This window comes from Chrysemys picta, chromosome 3, assembly GCF_011386835.1.
Source record: "Chrysemys picta bellii isolate R12L10 chromosome 3, ASM1138683v2, whole genome shotgun sequence".
NCBI lineage: Eukaryota > Metazoa > Chordata > Testudines > Emydidae > Chrysemys > Chrysemys picta.
In genome coordinates, this window is record NC_088793.1 from 26,777,674 (window position 1) to 26,797,310 (window position 19,637).

Below are 19,637 nucleotides of genomic sequence, written 5' to 3' on the forward strand. Positions count from 1 at the left end.
TAGAAGTGTAGTCCCGTAGTCTTAAAACAAACTAGAACAGCACTACAGCTCAAATCCTCCTATGCTCTGGATCAGATGTGTGCGCACTTCTGCAGTCTGAGGTTTTTAACCAGTCTTCAGCTCTTTGAAACATTTTATACAAACTTTGACTGATCAGTTTCCTAAGGTCATATTCTTCAACTGTTTGGATTTTTTGTTTGTTTGGTTTTTGTTTTTGTTACAAGATTATCTTGGTCTGGTAAGAAGTAAACATACCGTAATCATCTGTAGAACACTTGACCAAGAATGAAAAGATTTTTCCATCAGGTAAAGATTTAAGCTTGTTTTAGAACTATGTGACTTTGAGAATTCCTATTTGAGGTCCTAGAAGTGTTCAGCTGTACCGTTTTACACACACACACACACACACACACACACACACACACACACACACACACACACACACACACACACACACACACACACACACACACACACACCAGAAAATTATCAAATGTACCTCTATTAATACAAGTATATGCAACTGTGCACACACTGCCCTCAGAAATCATGGAAACATTTTTTTTTTTTTTGCTAATCACTTTGAGAAACGACACTAAATGATGGCTCTGCATTACATCATCATTATTCTATTAAAATGGGGGCCAACTGAACAAGTCTGGATAACAAATTTCCAGTGTTTAGTGGACACTGGAATATCTTATTTTAGATAATGGAATTTTTTTTACAACTAGAAATATTACTGTTTGGAGAATCCAACTAAGCTACTGTATGTACTAAAAATATCAAAGTCTATATTCTACACCTCAGTAATCACTAATTTGGCAACATTTTTAGACATTACTTCTACTGCACATTTTTATAATGGAAGATTCTGGTTACTAATAGAATTAGCACTCTAATGTTGGACAGATAAGTTCTAACTAGCTTAATGTATTGTGAGATGCAAACTCCTTGGTGAAACTATGCTTTCCACAAACCAGTAAGACTTAGTTAGATTTCAGCATTATCAGCAAGCTTCTAGAGAAATACAAGTTCTTTGTGCATAGGCTGCATGTTTTATGCACAAACTCTTATGAGCTCAGCATGCCACCCATGCCTGCTTGTGAGTGTTTGTATCAGGAAGTTTATGTGTACTGGAACGGGTGTTACACCTGCCTTATGGAAAATGTTCAAAAATTATGTCTGTAACAATGTGTAATATTTATTTTACCTCTATAATTTCCAGCATCTCCACTCTTGTAATTTTACCATCTCCATCGAGGTCATACATATTAAAGGCCCAGTTTAGTTTCTGTTCAAAACTACCCCTTGAGGTGATGGACAATGCACAAATGAACTCTCTGAAGTCAATGGTTCCATCGCTGTTCTTATCAAAGGTTCTGAAGGCATGTTGGGCAAACTTTGAAGCATCTCCATATGGAAAAAACTGCAAAATAAAATATAAATGCAGTCATTGGATGTTCAAGGGAACAATCTGCATACAGAAATATTAAAGTGAAGCTTTTATGAAGACTTATTGTGATCTGAACATTTTATTGCATATTCTCAATTTATCAGCAATAATCCAGTATAGTCTATCAGTGCCTAATACTCAAAGTGACTCCTTATAAAAAAGTGCAGAGTAAATTGTACAGTAAAGCATTAAGAGCACTTTTCATAAAAAAAGAAAAAAAAGGGCTTCCAACAAGGAAATATTTTGTACCCACCCACTACATTATCTTCAAAGCTAACATTAAAGCAGATCATTCTTAAAGTGCAGCTATACACTGAGAAGTGATTGGAAATAAAAACAATAGGACTGAGGGAGCTAGCATTCCATGTTTGTTTATAGCAGCGACTTCCAGAGGAAATTTGCTTAGTTTACATGTAGAGAGAAAGTTTCTATCTTCCAGCCTTGCAAATTCAGCCTGTCATCTGAAAATCAAGCTGATTTTTTTCTGTCTCAAGTATCTTTCTTAGTAATATTCTGCATTTGAAAAAATGTAGCCTAATTTGATTCCAAATGAAGTCAACAGGGATTTTGCCATCCAATGCAGGATTCAGCCATTAGTTAACAATTCTATTGCTGGTGGATTCGATTCTAGCTTGAACAACTACAATTCTCATGGTGGGTTAGCTCTGCAGTATGAATAGCAATGAAAACCTTATCTTGAGAAAGGTAAATAAAACATCTGATCTGAATAAAATATTAGAAAGGGTGACCTTTTAGAGCCATTTTTTTGATCATAGCTGCCTTTTGCAGTGGGTTCCTTTAAATGGGGTACGGATCATCAGAAGTAGTTAAATTTACAACTGCATTTGCATTGAGATCTGTTCTAAGTATAGGAATTATTGCAACAAATGCCACAAGTTCAGATGAACAGCACTGTCTTTGTTTTTAAATTCAGTATGTTTGCTGCTTAAGAGAAATTGGGTGTTTTTCTGCAGTCAAGTACACGGGCATGTTTACTGCTGTTATTTTTTTGTTTATTATAACAAATTCACACATACAGTACAAAATTAGGAACATATGTTTACTTATGCTGATTTGCATAATACAAGTAAATAAATACAAGGAAATAAACTGAGATCCAACTAAATATTACATTATGCTACTCATATTTATTTCTCGGTTACTATTAGGTAAATATGCAGCACGTTCCAGTTTAGTGAAAAAAATTAAAATGACTGTTGCATGCATGTCTGGGCCTGAGACTTTCTAGTAACTGTAATGTCCTACTCACAGAGATTCTCTCATATGGGCTCAGTGCAAGAAAATGTCATTCATGAAGGATGTTTTCAAGCTCATGTTGAAATCCCAATGAGGGCAAAGAGACTTAAGTGCTTCCTGGCTCAGGACATATGTTCATACAACACCAGCACCATGGAATCTGACTGAGGTCTTTGGGCACTGCCATGATATAACGCCACAATGAGGTTGGGGGGGATGGGGGAGACCATTCAACATTTCATCTTAACTAATGTTGAATATGAGGGAATCATTTTAGAACCAGGGCAACCTTCCTGCTGTCTAGGACCCTGAATGCCACTGCACTGTATGCAGTGTGGTACAAGTTTGTACAGGGGCACATGCTGCCTGTGCACTGTAGAACAGAGCTGCCCGTGGGTGGGAGTAGGGTAGGCCTGGTATCTTGAGGACCCATAACTATGCACATCCCATCAGCCATTTCCACCTTGTGGGAGCTGCTGCAGTCCTGAGGCTCTGGTAGCAGGGGTGAAGCAGCTCTGCTGCTGCTAGTTTTTGCCCCTCACCTTCCTGCCACAAAAGTTGGATTCCTTATGCCCTTCGCCCTGCTGCCGGCACAGCCCTGCTACTTCATGCATTGGGATCAGGCTGTACCCCTCACTGAGCAGAGAACAAGATGTTCATTGGCATGCGTGATCAGGGCCGGCCCCAGGCACCAGCCGAACAAGCTCGTGCTTGGGGCGGCATTCCGCCCAATCCTAGGACGGCACGGCCGCTTTTTGTTTTGTTTGCCTATCTGGCCGCCTTGTAGGGGGCGGCGGCGTGAAAGAGGGGAGTGCCCTGCTAGGAGCGGGCTGCGCGCTCCGTCTGCCCCAGCCGGTGCCAGGTCTGTAGCAAGCCCGGCAGGGCAGCCCGCGTCCTTCCCTCCCCACCAACCGGAGCGGCGCAGAGGTCGGGGCCGCGTGGCGAGTGCGCTGCTGAAGCCCTGGCCACTCCACTTCTCTCTCTCCCCCCACTCAGTGCAGTGCAGTGCAGTGCAGTGCAGTGCAGGGAGTCCCCCTGCACCCTGGCTCCGGCTGCCCTGCAGGTTTTTTTTTTTCCCCCTGCTTTGCCGCTCCAGCTGCGCCGCAGGTTTTTTGGGGTGTTTTTTGCTTGGGGTGGCAAAAAAGCCAGAGCCAGCCCTGTGCGTGATTACCCATTTTTATCAACTGAGAGTATATTAATCTTGGCCCTGGGCCCCTAACCAGATATGTACATCATACATCTTTGGACTGTATTACGTTAAGCTACCGTTATGAAGTACAATATATTTTAACCATTCACATTCGAAAGCTGCACTAATAGAGTATGTCTACACTAATAGAGTGGGAGTCTATACTCCCACTCTGGGTCCACAGACTCTCATTAGCAGGGTTCATATTGAAAACAGGTACATAGAGATTGCAGCTCAGGCTGGAGCTCATGACTACACAAGGTACACGTGGAGAATTGGGCCTGAAATCTTAAGCTATGTATGCAGCTATGCCTCAAGCAGGAATCTGGTCAGAGTTGGATAAAAAATGCAGTGTGGTTGTCTACTTTATCTGTCTTCATGCCCTTCTTTCATTCCGACCTCTACGTGTACTTTGCTGTAGTGCTGAATGAGCTGATGAACAATGTTGCTTTCCTTGTGTTTGCCTAAAGGATATTTGTATATCAGGCTGTTTTTCTGCTTGTCAAATATTTATGGTCCCAGGCATTACTCTCTCCCACCAATAATGACAGCAGCAATGTTAGAAAGGGACAAAGTGAATTCAAACAAATCTCCAGTGATATGTGTTGCCATGCAATAGTGCAGTGGTCCCCAAACTATTCAGGGTCAACCCCTCTTGCCCCTGGGCATGGGGCTGGCAGCTGGGGCCAGGGTCAGGAGCAGAGCTGGGTGGCACTCCCTCCCCAGGCTCCAGCTGTTCTTTCCCCTGCTCCCCTAGGGCAACATGCCCCACAGTTTGGGAACCTCTGGAATAGAGTCTTATGAAATGTGGAAGTTGATTGGAAGATTGGTGAATTATAGAAAGTAGCTTTAGCCATTCAATGTTAGAATAGTTTTGATTCCCATTAAAATGAAATAGTGCTACAAGACGTTTTTATAAAATATATGGCCATTGTACAGCTTGGAAAATCTGTTTCTTGTCTGAAGGGGCCTCTGCATATTCTCAATTGTGCGGTGCACCCACCTGCCCATAGCAACAGTAGGCTTTAGGAACCTTCTAGAAGAGCAGCACTGGGTGGGGGTGTCCTCTCATCATACCAGACCTGCATCACTTAGTTTCTAGTCCCCAAACCCCTCACCTCCTGCCTCTTCATGGTCAACATGCCCAGAGAACTTTTCCAAGGTCAAACCAAAAGTGTCCTGTTAACATCTTGTGAGGTTTAGACAGAGAATTTTAGGTCGCTTCTGCATTGCTGTGCAGTTTAGACTGCTGAGTGATCTCCGTCCTGGCTCCATGGCTTATTTCCAAAATACACCAGGTTTACATGGACATACCCAAAACCTGATGTGCCTCAAAGAAAGCTATTCCATGGATTGTTATTTCACAGTTTCATAGGATTTAAGGCCCGAAGAGATCATTCAATCATCTAGTCCAGTGGTCCCCAAACTTTTTACCTCATACCCCCCTTACTTCTGTCCACCCACCCCCAGTGGTTGGGCGCTGGAGCTGGAAGTGGGACCACGCTCGGGTCTGGGTCTGTGGCTGGGAGCATGGGGCAGAGAAGAGCTGCAGCAGGGAACCAGGGCTGGAGCAGAGCTGGGGGCAGAGTGGCGCTCCCTCTCTGCCTGATGTTGGGGTGGCCTGAGCCCCGCTGCATCCCCCCAGAGAGAGGGGTGCCCCACAGTTTGGGGTCCACTGATCTAGGCTGACTTGTATAGATCATGCCCTTAAACTTCACCCAGGTACCCCCATATTGAACCCAATAACTTATGTTTGGCTAACGCATACATTCCAGAAAGGCATCCAAGCTTTTCCTGAAGACATCAAGAAATGGAAGATCCACCACTTCCCTTGGTAGCTTGTTCCAGTGGTTAATTACCTTCATTGTTTGTTTAAAATAAAACAAGAAACAGGTGCCTAATTTCTAATTTCAATTTGTCTGCCTTCAGCTTCCAGCCCTTGATTCTTATTATGCCTTGCTCAAGTTGTGCTGCAAAATTAAAAAGCACACTAGTGCTCGCTATTATCACCCCACAAAGGTACTTATACATTGTGATCAAGTCATCTCTCGATCTTTTGGATCAGCTAAACAGGTTCAGCCCTTTAAGTCTCTCATCATAAGGCATTTTCACCAGCCCTCAAATCATCGTTGTGGCTCTTTTTCCTGTACCCTCTTCTATTTTTCAACATCCTTAAAATGTGGACACCAGAACTGTATGCAGTATCCATTATCGATTTCACCAAGGCCATGCACAGGGTGAAATCATAGCCTTACTCAACACTCCTGTTTATACAGCCTAGAATCCCATTAGCCCTTTTCGCCACAGCAACAGGCACTGGGAGTTCATGTTCAGTTACTTGTCCACTGTGATTCTTAAATCCTTTTCAGAGTCATTGCTTTCAGGCTGTGGTACTTTATTCTGAAGGCATAGTCTGCATTCCTTGTTCCTAGATGTAGTCCCTTGCACTTGGTTATATTAAGACACATCTTGTTAAAATGGGCTCAGGTTACCAAGCAATCCAGGTCACTCTATGTGACTACCCTGTCCTCATAATTATTTATCACTCTGCCAATTGTTGTGATATCTGCAAATTTTATCAGCAGAGAGAGTTTATAGTTACATCCAGATCATGGATGAAAATGTTGAGTAGTGCTGGACCTAGTACCAATCTCTGCAGAACCTCACTAGGACCACCCCCATTCGATGGTGATTCTCCATCAACAACCATTTGCTGAGATCTGTCCGTTAGTTCTTAATCCATTTAATGTGTGTGTGTTATTGATATTATTTAGCATTATTTTCTTTAAATTAGCATGTCATGCAGGACTCAATCAAATGCCTTACAAAAGTTTAAGTAGATGATATTTACTCAGTTACTTCTCAACCAAACTTGTATCTCAAATAATGAAGCTAGGCTGCCTGGCATTAATTGTTTGGCAACGGGGATCTTTGATGCCTTGGACCCCAAAGGACAGCCTAAAATTAGGGCCACAATCCCGTGCATGCACAGCAATAGAATTAGGCCTGCATTGAGTTTGAGGCTTTCTAAGGTGGGGAAGCAGAAGTCTTTGATACCAGGGTTGCCCCCTTTCTCAGGCTCTAAGCTGAAGAAGTATTCTTCGTTCATTTTTAGGCTTCTACAGGGCCCAAGGCTCAGTGACCCCAGCATGAGTGAATTTCTCAAGTGTGAATATCCAAAGGTAACACTATGAACCATGGTAAGAAAACTCTCTCTCTCCCCTTTTTGGTAATAGCTTACTAAAAGGAAACCTCTTAAGTCCAGTTGTCCAGTTACAGGAGAGCAAACATACCATTCCTGTTCACATCATTACCAACCTCCGGTGTTCAAAAATCATGAAATTAGCTTAAAATAGAATCATAGGCCTGGAGGGGACTTCGAGAGGTCATCTAATCCAATCCGCTGCACACATGGCGGGACTATTATTATTATTATTATTATAGTATTATCTAGGCCATCCCTGACAGGTGTTTGTCTAACCTGCTCTTAAAAATCTCCTATGATGGAGATTCCACAACCACTCTAGGCAATTTATTCCAGTGTTTAGCCACCCTGAGAGGAAGTTTTTCCTAATGTCCAACCTAAACCTCCCTTGCTGCAATTAAGCCTATGGCTTCTCTTATCCTCAGAGGTTAAGGAGAACACTTTTTCTCTCTCCTCCTTATAACAACCATTTATGTACTTGAAAACTATCATATCTCCTCTTCTCAAGAGGAAACAAACCCAATTTTTTCAATCTTCCCTCATAGGTCATGTTTTCTAAACCTTTAATCATTTTTGTTGCTGGACTTTCTCCAATTTGTCCACATCTTTCCTAAAATATGATACCCAGAAATGGACACACTACTCGAGGTGAGGCCTAATCAGCATGGAGTAGAGAAGAAGAATTACTTCTCATGTCTTGCTTACAACACTCCTGCTAATACATCCCAGAATGATGTTCACTTTTTTTGCAACAGTGTTATACTGTTGACTCATATTTAGCTTGTGATCCACTATGACCCCCCAGGTCCCTTTCTGCAGTACTCCTTCCTCGGCAGTCATTTCCCATTTTGTATGTGTGGAACTGATTGTTCCTTCCTAAATGGAATACTTTGCATTTGTCCTCATTGAATTTCATCCTATTTACTTCAGACCACTTTTCCAGTTTGTCCAGATCATTTTGAATTTTAATCCTATCCTCCAAAGTACTTGCAACCCCTGCCAGCTTGGTATTGTCCACAAACTTTATAAGTTTACTCTCTAGGCATCATCTAAATCATTGATGAAGATATTCAACAGAACTGGACCCAGAACTGAGTCCTGTGGGACCCCACTCGTTATGCCCTTCCAGCTTGACTGTGAAACCACTGATAACTACTCTCTGGGAACAGTTTTCTAACCAGTTATGCACCCATCTTATAGTAGCTCCATCTAGGAGTTTATGATGAGGTTTTGTTTAGTTTGAAGGACTCTTTATTTGCCTTTTGCTTTCTGAGCCTTTAGAATGCATTCTAGGTCACATTTTCAGGCTTTTCTCTGAAACCATAAGGGCTAGAAAGTTTTTACAAAAAAGAAAACTCAGATTCTTGCAGGATTCCAGCATCTGGGGCTGAGAGAAAAAACACCCAACTATTGTGAGGTTCATGATAAAATTTCATGGTTTGGCAACGCTGTGCTAAATACAAGGAGATCTGGGGCAGTGAAAACTCAGAGCTAGGTCCTGTGGCAATTCCACCCAAGTTCTGGAAACCATACCAGTATAAACATTCTAATATTAAATGTATAACAGTGATGCTGTTCCACATTGGTTTGTTCCAACAAGAGCTTGGTGATGGTTCAACCCTAGAAGGGAATTAGAATGAACCTAATCTGTTTCCACTGGAGTCTCAGAGAGCAAAGTTAGGTGAACACTAAATGCCTTTGAAAATCCCACCCTCATCCTGTTCGAGCAGGTAGCCTGGCCTACTGCATAGTGGGTTAGGTACATTGTTATGGTTATATATTGTTTGGGTTTGGGTTTGCAAGGCTGTTTACATTGCTTGGGTTTGGTTTTGCAAGGCTGTTTACATTGTGTATGTATGTGACTCTGATTTTTTAGGATATGAAGCTTCACAAAATCATGCTGTCTCACAAAGTGCATGTTTAGGTTGAGGAGCCTGGCTGTTGTCGAGGAGTCAGCACATACTGCTAAAGGGGACTGATAACCCCATTGCAGATCTCTCTGTTACTTTCATTGGTGGTCACTAATATATAGAGATATACCTATCTCATAGAACTGGAAGGGACCCCGAAAGGTCATCGCGTCCAGCCTCCTGCCTTCACTAGCAGGACCAAGTACTGATTTTGCCACAGATCCCTAAGTGGCCCCCTCAAGAATTGAACTCACAACCCTGGGTTTAGCAGACTAATGCTCGAACCACTGAGCTATCCCTCCCACTACAGAGGAAGGCAAAGAGATGAAGGGAATTGGAAAAAATAATTTTTGTGCCTCACATAACTAGAGAGCCTCGCTAATATGCTTCACAATTGTACTCCCTGTGAACATCCTTTGTGTAATGTACACGCCCCTGGGCTCCCAGGCATTCCTTAGGCATGGACTGCAGGCCATCATTAGTGGTGTTCTGGACTGTCTGCTGCAGAATGAGAAATGCTGTTTTGTCTTCATCAGTCACTCTTCTGTGCAGTGACTTTGCTCCCCTGTACTGAAAAGGGCCAGAAATGGAGTTGCCCTCTGAAGCCGAGGGGCATAACATAGCAGAGTATCCCTTTAACCCATAAAAGCAAGCGTGGCAGAGGGAATGATAGAGACTGTAGAAAATAGGTCAGGAAGATACTGGGAGCATGGACTGCTGTGAATCAAGGAAAACAGACAAGGGGAGCAGGGAAGGAGACCAACTGCTAATGAGACACAGCATCTGCCTTCCCAGCAGAAACACTCTGGAGCCCAGCAGTCAGACTGGGCTAGAATTGAGGTGGGTGGGTTAGGATGGACTCTTTGGATAGCAGGGTGAGTAAAGAATAAAGAGGGGGTTTTTCTAAATTTGTTCTTGGGGACCCATCCGTGTATCAGTACATCCCTAGTTAACATGAATGTGTGGGCAAAGTCTTGGTGTAAGCACAGACCTTCCATTAATCTGTGTTATGCCCATACAACTGGGAATTGAATAATATTCTATTACTCTTCATCAAGGCCAAGAGCTGGATGTGTCTCCTCGGCGCTAACATGAAGGCATTTAATATGTTCCAAATCTGAATACTGAGATGAATGAGTGAGCTCCATGTTTTCTGCTGTTTCAGTTTGTCCTCCAATTAAAAGCAAATACAACAGCAGGCCCTTGAATCACTGAACTGGAGCTCTCTTCCCAACTAGGAACTGGAACTTAAGAACATAAGAACGGCCATATTGGGTCAGACCAAAGGTCCATCTAGCCCAGTATCCTGTCTACTGACAGTGGCCAATGCCAGGTGCCCCAGAGGGAGTGAGGGAGTGAACCTAACAGGTAATGATCAAGTGATCTCTCTCCTGCCGTCCATCACCACCCTCTGACAAACAGAGGCTAGGGACACCATTCCTTACCCATCGTGGCTAATAGCCATTAATGGACTTAACCTTTTAAACCCTGTTATAGTCCTAGCCTTCACAACTTCCTCAGGTAAGGAGTTCCACAAGTTGACTGTGCGCTGTGTGAAGAAGAACTTGTAATTGATGCTTGAAATACCCGGAGGAAGCCCTTAAATCTGCAGCTATGGATTTCTATTATTCTTGCTTCAGACAAACCAAAACTCATTGTCAAAAATGTTTAAAGAAAGAGACATGGATAATGTTTCCATTGTGCAGCTTCTGGCTCGGAGAAGATTTCCATGTAAGAAATGGAGCCAAGAACTGATTTAAGAGGAAATTGGCACCTGGCCTGTCCTTGAATTATTTTTAAAATTATCCTTTTGTGCTCTTTGCTTCCAAACTAAGGTACATTTAAAATGTTTCGTTACAGACAATTGGCCTAGAGATGAAGAAAGGAGGACAAGAACACTGCTGGGCCCCCTGTTCCTAGGGGGAAGCAGTAACTGAAATAACCTCCTCAATCTATTCCTAGCAAACAGAACATGAAATTACCTAAATTGGAAAGTTACTTGATTTGTATTAAAGCGGAGAATCTGCTGAGGAGGGTGAAGGGGAAGAGAGAGGCTATTCACATCCACACAATAAAAGGCAAAGTTGCTGCATCCACCTTTGCCTGATTTTCAGAAATAAATGCTTAGTGTCTATTGCTTTGAGTAAATCAGGAGTACGCGTCGGTATATAGAATGTGGCATATGTCATTGGGAATTAAAGGAATTAAGCTTTATCATTATGAAATCACTGGGTCAGAAAACAACAACACACTTCTTTGGTTTTGTTTTGTTTTTGGAAAAGTCCTATATAATTTAATTGGTCTGAAACTGACAGGGCCGTGTAGACATAGAATTATATGGTTGGTTTACAAACTATACAAAGGCTATTGTTCTCAATTCAACTTTTTCTTTTTCATAGTGTGTTACCTACTGTAAAAATAGCTATTGTCCAAAGGAAAGGAAAGGAAATGATCCCTAGAAGGCACAGAAATGGTTCTGGACAAAATTGAATTTACCAGTCATGCAACCTGCCATAGGCCCAGTATTTGATGTTTCAGAAACAGATAAGGAACCAATACAGGGATTGTCAAAAGATCCTAAGTGAGTTAGGCACCCATTCCTATTGAAATGCCTAATTCCTTTAGGCTCCTTTGGAAAAACCTAACCCAAACCCTGGCCGATTTACAATGCGTTATGTCAACAGGAGCAAAATCCTCCTGGCTGCCGTCAGCTTACACCAGGAAGGATGAGACTGATTTACTTTTATCAGTATAGGATCTTGCCTTTGCCATGCATGTTAGTGACTGTAAAATTAGCCATTTATAAAATCCAAGCAAAGTATGTCTGTGTGACCTTGTGCAGCACTGAATTCCATGGCTGACCAGCCACAGCCTATCCAAGGGGCAGGTGAGAAGTTAAATTTAACATTTCTTGCATTTCTGCCTGTCACATCTCATCTCTTTTCTCATCCATGCTTTCTAACTGGAGTAAAGCAACTGCTTAACAGCCACATCACTCCTTTGCAGTGCTAGGGATGTGCTAACTATTAGAATAAGTAGGCAATTTTACCTGGGGGGAGGAGCAGGCTCTTTTTTTGTAATGCTGGTTCCTAGTCTAGGAAAAGACAATTTTAGAGGGTTCTTGTCTCCTGGAAGATTTCTGACAAGTCGTTGGCTCTCTCTGGTTTTGTTCAACTAGCTCTGGAACTAGCTTTAACAGTACCCAGACCACAGCACTAGGAAAATTAATCAAATATCTAGAAGACTTAGTTACGTCTGCACCTTCATAATTCCAGGAGATGGGTCCTCTACCAGTAACAGACCTTTGAAAAAGTATTGTCAGCTGCAGCTCTCAAAGCACTCTCTAAACATTAACACCCAGATCACCCTCGCAAGGTTGTAACCCCATTTTACACATGGGCAAAACTGAGGCAGAGAGGTTAAACACATGCCCAAGATCACAGAGTGACCTGGTAACAAAGCCAAGAATAAAACCTGTAATCACCTGCTTTAACCACTTGGCAACACTCCCTCTACTAAATATGTATATTGTAACTTGTTACAATAATAAATTGTCCACAGCATTGTTACAGTATATCAGCATGGCCCCAAACTTTTGAATGCTGAGCTCACTTGCCCGTACAGGAAAATAAAACAAATCACAAGCTTAGCACCCCTATTTTAGAATTGTAATTAAATCACATTTTAAAATGTGGCCTTAAATGTTTAGTTCAGTGATCACGTTGGTTTTCTCTGTGGCCAAAACTTGGTTTTAGTTTAGAAAGTTGGATGTGACTCTAGATCACAGATAGAAAAAAATCAATTCATCACAACTCTTCATCCAGCCTAACACAGGGCTAGGGTCTCAGAGTTTGTCTATGTGGAGAAATTTAACAGCAGAATTAGCTCTTCACCCAGCAGTGCATTTTTTGCTTTGTAAAAACTGAAACTGGTGATGTTGCCCATCAGTCCTGATGTGAATATACCCCGGACTTGGAGTGGAAGAGAATGAAGCACTAAAACACAGGACAGAATGTTTTTTTTATGAGCTTGTTACTTATTTCCTTTTTTTAAATAGCAGCTCCTAATCCCATCCAAATGTAAACCAAACCAAAAACCCAAATAAATTTCCTAAACACTATGTATAAAGTTTGAGAACATTCTTCTCAGTCAGTTCAGTTCATACTGCTTCATCAATGAGCATTAAAAAGGGGTTCCTTAACATTTATTTCCAATCTCTCATTATGAATGAGATGATTTCTATGCCCTATGCACTTTATGGCCGTAATACTCAGCACAGTACATATTACCACCAATATGGGGTGATGGAAATATTCTCATTTATTTCCGTGGGCTTTCGTTCAGACCCAGGGTGTATGAGAAAATTCATCTTTAAAGCACTTCCTTATAATTCTCTATGTTAATTAAAGGTGTCACTAAGTAAGTGTTAATTTAAATCTTTACTTAAAAGAACTACATTTAAAATTTGGTAAAAATGGGTCACATCCCATTATTGTTCCTCAGTCCTTACTCAGGCAAAACTCCCATTCTCTACAATGAGAGTTTTGACTGCACAGGCAGTGAATAAGCACTTCAGAATTTGGCTCAGTGTAAGCAGAAGTAATTACAGAAGCTTATCGTCCATTAATACTTTAATCAAATGTTAAGTGATTTAGATCTTTCAAATGCACAGGGTTCTGTCATGTTCTCAGCCTTCATCCAGTAGTGCCAGACCACCACAGACAGTCACAAATACGCAGTCTGAAGAATACATCTTAGTCAGAGCTATTTTGTTCACACATATGGATAATCAAATCATAGTTACTCTGGATTAATTTTATTACGGAAGTTCCAGGGGGTTGATTTTAACAGGTAGATTGGAACATGTTCCAAATCTTCATTACAGAATGAGATTTCGACATACTGCAATACGATTGGCTACACTGCACACAGGTCTATGTAGTGAGCTCTGTTCACAGTTCAGTTTTACATTAAAGAGGGGGCTTTATCCGATCTGATGTTAACCCACTTTCTAGTATCAGTCTGTTCAGCAGCGGAATCTCAGCAGTTGTCCTATGTTGGAAGCTCACAATGTGTGGGCTGTATTCACCTCATATGCAACTGATGCTTGTAGGACTTTCCCCAGATTTGCAGCAACAAAGGAGAGCTTCACAACCATTTTTCTAATAACTGTAAGAGGATTCAAGGAAATAGACACTGTAAAAATATTACAGTTCTGCTCCACCAGATGGTTACGTTTATGCGCTTGAGTAGATAGGCTAGTAAACCGGGCATTTGCTTTGCTAAGCTATTTCCAGGTTTTAGATGAAGCTGTAGAAATCCACATTTAATCGCAGGGCCTCTGACAAAGCATGATCATTATTAGTCTTTCTTCACAAATTTAAATAAAATATTTTCACTGGGTTGGGTTTATACCCCTTTTAAAAATCTTTGGACCACTATGCTACAACTGGCTTCCATCGCACTTCAAGAGCTTCACATCTGTAATCACAGGAACAGTAAGATTATCAAAGCAGTTGATGACATTTACATTGGCTCACCTATGGGACTTCAGCAGGAGCTGATAGAATACTCAGTAAAGAAACAACATTGCTGAGGATATAATTTTCATTTATCTTAATGCAGTTAGTCCAAGTGTAGAAGGAGATGCCATTTCAGAATTACGGGCCTGCTCCTTCTCCCACTGACTTCATTGGTCACAAAATCAGGACCTGGGATCCCTCCCCTTATTGCAATTATTCCATCTTTGCAGAAAACAGCTATGCATTCCTCACAGGCCATACATCTGCCAGGGTATTTCCCAGAGCTAATACATGAATCTCTGTTGGATAGCTTGGAGAAAGAAGGCCAAATTATGGCTCACATGCCAGCACCTCTATGGTGCAAAGGGGCCATAAAGCTGCCCTAAGAGAGCAAATGCAGAGACACAGCTGGAGTACACTGTACTGCAGCAATCCTTGGCTATTGTAACAGTCCCTTGGTAGCCACTGCAAACGGTGAAAACTAGAACAGCCCTGTGATATATACCCACCTTCTCCTCCCCACTCCAGGCCTTCCTGGGCCCTGCACTAAGTACAGCTCCCCCAGACTCAAATATCTGGTTTTATGTTCATTGGTTAAATCCCCTACATGATATTCAATGTGAATGCAATGGGTCTATATAAACGGAACTTGGTTTCAAGTTGCAGGAAGCCTAGTAAGGAACTGGAATTACCATTACTTTCAGTATTAGCATAGGCTGTTGGTATCATTGCCACATTGCATCGCAGAAGATAGCAGAGTATTTTCTGCTATAAAACTAAATACAGATAAATAGCAGAAATAAAATGTCAATGCCAATGCAAGAAAGTTTAATAATGTTGAGAAATGGTCTAGGAAAAAGACACAAGAAATGAAAAGTACTATTAAAAAAAGTGACCTGTATTAGAAAGGCAGGAAAGAGATTTTTTTTCCCCTCCAGTTGTTTTTGACCTTAGAGTTATTTTATACACAAACTTCCAGCAATCTAAGTAAACTGGTTTCATAAAATTGATATAGTTATTTCAGTGCAAGTCTCTGTGTGGTGACTCTTGTCCTCTCACAGCCTAACTAAATGAATTTTAAACCATGCCTTTGTTACTATAGTGCATGCTTGTACGTAGACCCATCTTTAGACAGATCGAGTGAAATACTGGCCCCGGTGAAGTCAATGAGAGTTTTGTCATTAACTTCAGTGATGACTTCACTCATCAAATCTTGTCTTCCCCGCTTTTTCTGGAGGTCTCCTTGGAAGACCAGAGAATTGAACAGTAGTTTTCTTAGCCCCTGATAGAGGGACTTTTGATAAAAACGTTTTCTCTTCCAACTGTCTATTATATATTTGAGTTAAAACAGACAACAAACAAATCAACCAAATAATCTTCTGAAGTGTCAAACACACACAGCTTCTACTGACTGCCACAGGAGCCATGGGTGCTCATCACCGCTGAAAATCAGCTCAAACAGCCTGACTAAACATTCCTGCTGAGCCTGCAGGTATTCGGGAGACATGCTAGTGAATTATCCTCTTGTTTGAATTATTTGCAGTGTGTGCCTCTTAGGTTTTAGTGCACCCCTCAACATTGTAGTGTCAGTGGACCAGAAGGCTTGTTCTTTGTGGAAAGCTTGGTGTTACTGCATGTGGCCATTGCTTATTATGCTTGTCATAAAAACAGCAGATGGAAAAGATTGATTAGGTCATCCGGTCTATACACTTGCACATCCAGAACTGAAATATGTGATAACTTCTGTCATGTGTGATATCTGTTGCCCTATTTGCTGTGAGGGCGTCTTAATATTTAAAAAAGTTCAAATTTATTATGTGATTATTGTGTATCATCTAATTTCCTTCTTCAACGGGGAGAAGCAGTAGATGCGATAAAGCTCGACTTTAGTAAGGCTTTTGACACAGTTCCACAGGACATTCTTATAAGCTTATCTAGGGGGAAAATAGCCTAGATGAAATTGCTATATGATGTGTGCACAACTGGTTCCAAAACTGTATTCAGAGTAATTATTAATGGTTTATTGTCCAAATGGGAGGCCATATCAAGTGTGGTCCCACAGAGGGTCGGTTCTGAGCAACAGTCAATTGACCAGTATTCAGTATTTCCATTAATAGCTTGGATGATGGAGTGGAGAGTACATTTATAAAATCTCAGGATGACACCTAGCTGGGATGGACTGTAAGCACTTTGCAGGACAGGATTAGAATTCAATAGGATATCGATAAATTGGAGAATTGGTCTGGAATCACTAAGAATAAATTCAGTAAAGACAAATGCAGCGTAGTGCACGTAGGACAGAAAAATCAAATGTACAAATACAAAAAGGGGAATCACTGACTAGGCAATAGTACTGCTGAAAAGGATCCGGAGGTTACAGGGTATCACAAAGTGAACATAAGAACGCAATGTGATGCTGTTGTGAAAAAGGCAAATGCCATTATGAGATGAATTAACACGAGTACGGTATGCAAGATATGGGAGGTAATTGAGTCACTCTGCTTGGCACTGGTGAGGCCTCAGCTAGAGCACTGCATCCCAGTTTCAGGAAGCTGTGGACAAATTTGAGGGAGTCCAGAGGAGAGCAACAACAATGATAAAATCTTTAGAAAACATGACCCATGAGAAAAAGGCTAGCACCCTTTCTACACCACTCATACTGGTTTACATTGGTATAACTATACTGACTTTAATCAAGATATTCCAGATTTACATAAGTGGAATGGTATCAGAATAAGGCCTTTGGCTTTACTTTCACTATTCAAATGAATCAAGTGGATTTTGTATTAGTGGTGCAGAGGCTGAGATCGATGGGAGCCACTGTAGCTAAAGTGAATGGGCTGCAGAAATCCAAATATGAAACATCTAGAGAAGACATTTACACACTGCAACAGGGAGAAGTCGCGTTACCTGTTGTTTATCACACATCTCCCGGCAGATCTCATGTGGAGGGCATAGCATTAAAAAGCTTCCAACCTGCTGGATTAATTTCTTTATTCACAATGTGGAGAATTAGTCATTAACTGGGAGGAAAATGAATTGATTTTCAATCGCTGCTTTTCTGTAATTAGATTTAAACAATGAGCAACCTAATGCAGCCACGGTAGTGCTACAAACCAATGTGCTAGCAGATCAGTTATGGCCCACTGCAAACAATCAATCTCAGAGAATTATTGCCAAAACAGTTAGTATTACTAGTGCATTACGCCAGGGCTGGGACTGATTAAATGCTATTTCTTTTTATTCTTCCCCATTTGAGTGACAGCACTGGAGCCTTTCATTTCTTTATTTTAATTTTGGCACGGTTTACACTGCCCCGGGGTCAGTCACAATATAGGGATTCAACAATGGCAGAATCCAGCTGTGCTGTAGCTATACCCCAGTTTAATTACAACATCCCTTCATTTGACACCACGTTATCGGATTAGGAATCCGGGACCATTCCAGACTTGCAGAATGCACCAATCTGGAGCAGATTTGCCCCTTAAAGAAAGCTTCTGACTTCTTTTCCCTTCTGAAAAGGACTTTACTTTCCAAGTGAGTCTTAGCCCTGTAGGATCAGAGCATTAATTCTAATGTCATGCATGCTGTCTCATGCAACTTTTTGAATATCAATTTGTAGCTCCCAAAGAAGCAGGATTAAAAGCACTATGTTTGTGCAGTTTGCAAAACAAGCGATTTGAAACAGAGATCAAACTCTGAGATAATCACCTTACAAATAAATAGAGAGCTGCAAAATAATGAGAAATAGCTCTCTCTAAGAACTTATGGTTCTCATCTCCTAGCTACCTGTGTGCCACATTTACATTAATAAATCTATTCTCACAGCTTCCCCACAAGGTACAGAAGTAGTATTATCCTGGTTTTACAGAAGGGTGACTGAGGGATAAAGAGACTAGGTGGCCAAGATCACAGAGAAAGTTTTCAGCAGATGTAGGATTTGACCTCAGCCCTCCTGAAACTCAACTAGGGTCTTTAACCACCATGCCATCCTTACTCTCTGGTAACCAAATAATAAACCTGGGGGCCCTAAAGAGGCCACAGCTGACCCGCAGCGTGCTAAACTGCCAGCCATGGCCCAAACATAATTTTCAGAATGCAGTGCCTGTAACTGCAAGATGAGCGCAATGTCCAGGATTTGGTACTGAACACAGAGCCCACTACTTCCAGAGACAACCTGGAGCTTCCCACAAGCAGACCTTTATTACAACTCACTCAGAAATCATTCAGCTGTCACCACACCTGGACCCAACCAACTGCATAGCCTTGGTGTGGGCCACTACGAGTTCTCTTAAAAGGCATAGTCAACTACCAGCAGAGGAATAGCTCAGTGGTTTGAGCATTGGCCTGCTAAACCCAAGGTTGTAAGTTCAATCCTTTAGAGGGTCACTTAGGAATCTGGGGCAAAAATCAGTACTTGGGCCTGCTAGTGAAGGCAGGGGGCTGGACTCAATGACCTTTCAAGGTCCCTTCCAGTTCTAGGAGATAGGTATATCTCCTATTATTATTATTACCATGCGGACAAAGTTGGCCAGCTGAAGGTTGGTGAGCTCAAAAACCAAGTATAATGAAAATGCCATCTTATTACTGGGTATTGCTTTTACCCTCCAGTTTAGCATTCAACCAGTAGAGGACTCCACACTCCCTGTGATGCTGACAGACCAGATGCCAGCTCTTGCTCAGGCTACAGGCATTAGCTAAGAACTGACAATCTGGTAGCTGCAGACCAGACCAGGGCACCTGTATGTTACTTTTGCTCAAAATAGGTATTAGTCTCATACAAATATATTTAGTATTTAGACTATGAATTCCTGTAAATTGCTGCCTGCATTAATCTCACTTGTCAAGTATGGATTTCCTTATAGCATGGAATACAGAAGGTTTGCTTTATAACTTTGAAATGTTTGCTCTTAACTTGTGAGCTGAGGCATGGGTATAATTTCCCTCCCCGCCCCATCCAGAAGGGCTATCAAAATTAGATGGGCCATCACGGATCACCACACTACAAAGGATTGGCCCTAGCGCACCGAGAAATGCTACATGCAATGAAGCTCGTCCTGTGGACTTGGAAGATGAATGAAGAAATAAAACAAAGCCA

At 41.7% G+C, this 19,637-nt stretch overlaps 1 protein-coding gene across 6 annotated transcripts in view; it reads right to left on the bottom strand.

Moving 5' to 3' along the window:
• Positions 1-19,637, bottom strand: part of VSNL1 (visinin like 1) — a 140,434-nt gene that overhangs the window by 1,351 nt on the left and 119,446 nt on the right. For all 6 annotated transcript variants that reach the window (XM_005293078.5, XM_005293079.5, XM_065587653.1 and 3 more), the window contains one exon: positions 1,214-1,429. In XM_005293078.5, coding sequence (XP_005293135.1) covers positions 1,214-1,429 — 216 coding nt within the window. The remainder of the gene's footprint in view (positions 1-1,213; positions 1,430-19,637) is intronic.